The 6000-nt window shown below is 42.7% G+C and overlaps 1 protein-coding gene across 1 annotated transcript in view; it reads right to left on the bottom strand.

The window, feature by feature from the left end:
• Nucleotides 1–494: 494 nt before the first annotated feature.
• Nucleotides 495–6000, bottom strand: part of WTIP (WT1 interacting protein) — a gene marked incomplete at its 5' end in the record, with an annotated part of 69064 nt that continues 63558 nt past the window's right edge. The window contains 2 exons of the mRNA XM_081335814.1: nucleotides 495–4785; nucleotides 5827–5895. Of these exons, the coding sequence (XP_081191940.1) occupies nucleotides 4633–4785; nucleotides 5827–5895 (222 nt within the window). The 3' untranslated portion in view covers nucleotides 495–4632. The remainder of the gene's footprint in view (nucleotides 4786–5826; nucleotides 5896–6000) is intronic.

Here is a 6000-nt window from a genome sequence, read left to right as displayed (position 1 = left end):
CTTGCACAAGTGGCAGTTGTGCATGCCCGCCACTTGTGCAATTGGAGCTGTGCGCACACTTGCCCCCCTCGCATGGAAACATCCCCCCATCTGCAAAGCTGGAAAAGTTGGGGAACTCTGCTGTAACATATATGGTGTCATAAGAACTAAAGTGTTTCAACACTACAAGTTAGAGGGGGCTAAATAACTTTCAGATTGTATCTTAAATATCTCCTCTAGACGTTTTCTCTCTCTTCATCCTCCGCTATCATCTAACGGAGATTTGCAAAATGCCTTGCAATCTCCCCGTGGAGCTTGGAATTTGAAAGGTCCACCCTTCCCTGCTTATTTTCTAGAATTGCTTCGGGTTTCTGGGCTCAAGTGACTATAAACAAATGTTTAGGTTTATTCAAAGAAACAAAAATATTAAGAAAATGTATATGGCCACCCGGTGACAGAAAATAAGTCTAAACAATGTTAGTAGGGCATCATGTAACAGGTAGGTTGTTCTTATGCCAATTTTTTTGGTATGTAATACACTATAAAATCAAGAGGTAACTACAAAATGTCTTTATTGAAAAAAGCAGATTATAACATCTAAGGTTAAATGAAATTCTGACTTTTAATATTAAAATAACTTAGGATAATAGTAAGTAGCTTTTTTAGATAAATAAATCTACATTTCCCAACATTTATTCTTCAACAATCATGGAAACCAAGTGGTAACACAAAAACTGACAAGTCTATGAGCTAAAAGTCTGACATTTAAGAAAGATATATACAAATATGGTTAAACTAATGTGTTTGCAGATGTAAACTAGACACATAATGTACAAATTGCCCATTTTTTATTTCCTACAAAAGAAAAATTAACATTGGTCCAAGTTCTTGGAAATAAAACCTATATTCTTTTAAAGAAAATGCAAATATTTCTCAAGAAACAAACTTAATTTAAGTCAAATTATATACTCTAGTTATGGCATTAGTTGAATCACAAGAGTTTATTGGGGCCTAAGAAAAAATTTATCTTCTGGAGTTTTGGTTTAACTCAATGGAACTCTCCCGTCAATTTTTTAATTTCTAAATTATAAGACATCCACCCACTTGTTTTGAAACCATTATTTCCCCATCTCTTCATCTCCTTTGGAACCTTAAGTTACGGGGCAGGATGGATCTTCCACATATTTATTTTCTTTTCAATAAGTGCATCTATCTCGGCTTCCTCGCTCATGCGCATATGAATCAGTAGAAAGAAGGAAGCTCTCCCATAAATATTTTGGCACAAATACTAGAAGTACTTCATCCCTGTGGAGCCCAAACTCTGAAGCAAATGCAGAGGTGGCACTGAACTCCCAGGGCTCCTCTGCAGGGTCCTCCATCTGGCGTCCCCTGGTGTGGCACCCCTTGTCCTTGGGCACAGCTGGACGACCTCCTTGCGCAGGAGAAAGGCTGGTAGGCAGCCCCCTTAACGGTGCTGGTGGGGAAGTGCCCTCCCCACGCTTTCAGCAAGGGAGGCCAGTGGGCAAAGCAACCGGGCTGTGGCTGTGGAGCAGGGCCAGTCTAGCCCTCGAGGGGCCCTGGGGTCCACAGTTCAGCCGCTATTGATGGGAGGTAGTAAGTTTCACATTTTTTGCAATTTTTTTTTGCTGTATGACACTTTCTAGCTGTTTTCTCCTTAAAAACCACATTTTTAATATGGAAAAAGGCATTAGAAAAAGACAAATCTTCAGCTGGATCAGATTTCAGCAACGGGAGTGGGGGGGACGGGGGGGGGGAATTAAAACAAGAAAATGTTCATGAAGAAAATCACCAGGTTGACAAATCCATTTAAGTATGTAACAGGTAATCCCCTGAAATATTTTAAACAAATGAAACAGACTGGTATGTTTGGAAAATAATAGCCCGTGTACATATTTTAGCTATTATGCTATTTGCTGAAGATTAAGGCAGTAGCAGGAACGGACAAGTCTGACACTAAAATAATCAATGCCATAAAACTCAACAGCAGAGGAATGAGAGGCTCCTTTCGAGAGGGAAGCAGGCGGCCATCTGCAAGAGGAAAGGGGGATTTCGGAATGGGTGGAAGGTTTCCTTGCAGTAAAATCAAACCAATCACAATGATGACTTTCTGGAAACTTGAAAGCACAAAAAGGCAAACAGAACCATCTGGAGCAGCCTTAAAAGGGCTGATCTGATGGGAAGGGCAGGGGGGGCTCCTTTTAAAGGGCCCCATCGTGCTCCCACGTACACTTGGAAGGAACCGCCGACATTCCTTTTGCACTGACTCACCTGGCGTTTCCCTCTTCTCAGCCCTTCAGACTTGGGAAATGTGCCTGCCGCAGCTGACAGGACTCTGAATAGTCTGGGGAAATGCAGCCCGCTGCTCTTCCATAAGAGGTTTTTTAGTTTTTAAACAGATTTAGCAGTGTTTTTCTATTTGATTCCCAAAGTGTACTTTCACTGAAGTTGCTGGAGCACCAGATAGCTTTACAAAGGGTTAATCCAGGTGGTTTTATCAGCAGCAGCAAGCTGAAATTGTTTTAAAGTCAACGTATATAAGGAAATAAGGAAATAATACAACGTGGCTGAAACTGAAGCCTCAACTGATGTGGTCAATTTTAATTACGTGGCCCCTCCTTGTCTCAAATAATCAACATAGCTTATTTTTAATAGAAAAAGTAAACATTTTCCATATGGAACACAGATTTTCCCAGAGTTGGAAGTGTGCTTTAAAAGTCTAGCCAAAATAGAAGTGTAAGACTTCTTAATACATTATCTTATATGTTTTAATTTTTGCTAATTTTTTAAAAAAGCCCTCTATGCTCCAAACTAGGTATTTCCCTGCTATACATCTGAGCCAATTTCTTTACATCCAAGCGCCTAGAAAAAAGACTATTTTTCCTGAGACTTTTAACAACTGTTCAACTATTTTGTGAGCTACCTAAAATGCTTTGTGATGGTCAAGAGGCCATGGAAATTATCATGCAAGTGCTGTGGATTCAAGTATAATTAACTTGGCCTTTAAAGCTGGGTTATAACCAAGTTGTAAAAAACAAAAATATGGAAGCAACCATTTTTAAAATACCTCTAGAAGTAGTATGTTTGCAAGTCATACCACAGAACTGCCATCCTTTTAGCTGAAAGAAAGGGAATGGGTGCATTGTCCATTTGCAGGAGTCAGGATGTCCAGGGTGATGACAATGGGGTGGCAAGAATCAAGATGACGGCCACAACCATGCAGCTGAAATCACCATCTTGGATCTTTTTGATCCTTCCTGCAGACACCCCAAGCTGAATTTATTAGTGAAAGTCAGTTTCAAAACAGTGACTTTGAGAAGTGCCAAGTGACGTCTGACAGGTATGGAAGATCCTTCTTGACAAGAGAGCCCATTTTTTGCCTGCAGTCACCTGGTGGATCCAGCACAAGAATCCACTTTCCTTGTACTTAGGAAGAGAGCAACCAATGGAGCTTCTGCGGGGAGCCCCCGGGGACCTGGACCTGGCAATTTCTGCTGTTCTTTGAGCAAAATTGTTTTGGGGTTCCAGGCTGCATCTGAACTTCAGGATGCTGGGAAGATTCCTTTCAAAAATAAGTGGTGGCAGATCCAAAGAAATGGATGGGACAGAAACTTAATTTGAGTGAATTCAAATCTGAATTAAATTTAATGAATAAACCTATATCACCTGTATATATTTTTTCCCATTCTGACACATTCACATCTCTGCTGCGGAAGAATTCTAAGAAAAAACTAAGGATTGGGAATGCTTATGCTCTTTCCCCACCCCACCTCCCATCTGCAACCCTGCTTTCAGCAAAGGTCCTCTGAAGACAGTTGTCACCTGTTGGGTCCCAGAAAGCTATGAGGTAACCGGTCTCCCTAGACAGCCTGCAGCTCTCCCCTTAGCTGTGTGCTCTGCCCCCACCTGGAAACACTAAACTCTCCCATCCTTGCCAAGCACTCAAGAACCATGGCTGACAAACCCTAAAATAGGAATGCTCTCCCTTTCATTCATGGGCTTCCAGCACATGATGTCTTGCATACTCGTTTTGCAGAGAAACCCAACAAAGGCCAAGATGGAACATCCACAGGTCTCCCCTACACCAGAGGAAGGCAACCTTGGCTCTTTTATGACTCATGGACTTCAATTCCCAGAATTCCTGAGCCAAGGTTGCCTACCCCTGCCCTACACTGTTGTCAGTTGTTAATCTTTTAAGTCACATTCACTTTGGCCACCACTCTTTTGATGCATGCAACAACCACTGTGCCTCTCAAATTATGAGAACCACAAGTTCAGGGTGCGAGGAGACCTAAAACATGGTGGAAGTTTTTTGGTCTCTTTCCCATTGGAAAGCTAATGTTTCTTCTGGGAGCTCAAACAATCAACGGTAAAAATGGCAACAAGCCAGTGTTAATGGATGGTCCGTCATCCCAACAGCCCTTTTCCCATCCAATCCATGAGGCGCACTGCTTTTCAAGCACCAGCATCCTGGGAAGAATTACTTAGGCAAATTGTACACAGAGCCAACCAAAGAGGTGCCCCTTCCTTTCCAATCTTAGAAGCAACAAATAAGGGTGGCTGCTTTGTCTTTCTAAAGCTCTTTCCCCAGCAGGTATCTTCCTCCTGGTCTTGAGTAGATGGGAAGTGGAAGCCTCAGAGCTCCGTGATATGCATGGGGTACCCAGAGGGAGAGTGTGCCGACACTTTAGTGCTCAAGCGCCTGATATGACAGGTGTGGCAGAGCAGGTGTCTCTCGAGTGGGTAGCATCGGCGGCCTTCCTCGTCATTCAGCTGGAGTCCACAATCCTAAGAAAAAGAAGATCACTCATCCATTAGTGGCCAGTGGACTTGAAATAATTTTCTGGGAGACATAATGAGTACAGATGTCTATGGAGATTCTCAAGTCATCCCGGCCATGGTTGTGAAGGTGCTTTTCAAAAGGCAACTGGACTTCGTTTTTTCCGTGAAGAAGATTCTTGGATGACAAGTGAAAACATCTTCAAGGAAAAGAAAGTCTGGTTGACTTTTGAAAAACATCTTTGGGATAATGGGTACAGCTAGTCTTCATTTAGCTACCATTCACTGTGACAGTGAGGAACAAGTAACCTCAAACCCAATCTTTGCATTTATGACCTTTGCAGGTCTGCAAAGCAAAGGAAAGGGGAAATAAGATATTTTCCAGTCATTTCTTACTATCATCTCCCAAATTACTTTATTTTGCCATATATATCCCATTGTCTGCCTTTTATTTACACTGTTACTGTTTTATAGTGCTCTATAGATCTTTGCAACCCACCCCAGAATGTAAATTAAATTTAAGAGTAGTAAAAGGTAAAGGTAAAGGTTCCCCTACACATGCGTGCTAGTCGTTTCCGACTCTAGGGGCCGGTGCTCATCTCCGTTTCAAAGCCGAAGAGCCAGCGCTTGTCCGAGGACGACTCCATGATCATGTGGCCGGCATGACTAGATGCCAAAGGCGCACGGAACGCTGTTACCTTCCCACCGTCGTGGTCCCTATTTTTCTACTTGCATTTTTTTACGTGCTTTCAAACTGCTAGGTTGGCAGAAGCTGGGACGAGTAACAGGCGCTCACTCTGTTACGCGGCACTCGGGATTCGACCCGCCAAACTGCCAACCTTCTGATCGACAAGCTCAGCGTCCTAACCCACTGAGCCACCGCGTCCCCTAAGAGTAGTAGAAAAATGCTTTAGGCAAATTAGGAAACAAAAGCAAATCATACCATGAATATGCTGCCACCAACCCTTTTGGATGGATTTCTTTTCTTGGGAGAAGGACTAGACTGGTCCCTCCCTCTAACTAGGCTGTCTCAGTAGCTCTAAGCTTTACCTCGCAGTGATAACATTCCACGTGGTAATCTCTGTCCATTGACACCACCCGGATGGTCTCTTCGGAACCCTAGTTTGGAGAGACAGCAAAATAAGCTGAAAACTGGAAATGTGTCCATCATTTGCTTTCAAGGAAAATAGGTACTTTGAAACCTCCCTCTGCAACTGTATAAAT

Source organism: Vipera berus (assembly GCF_964194415.1).
Source record: "Vipera berus genome assembly, chromosome: 10".
In the NCBI taxonomy this organism is placed as follows: Eukaryota; Metazoa; Chordata; class Lepidosauria; order Squamata; family Viperidae; genus Vipera; species Vipera berus.
This window is presented reverse-complemented; position numbering and strand designations above follow the sequence as displayed.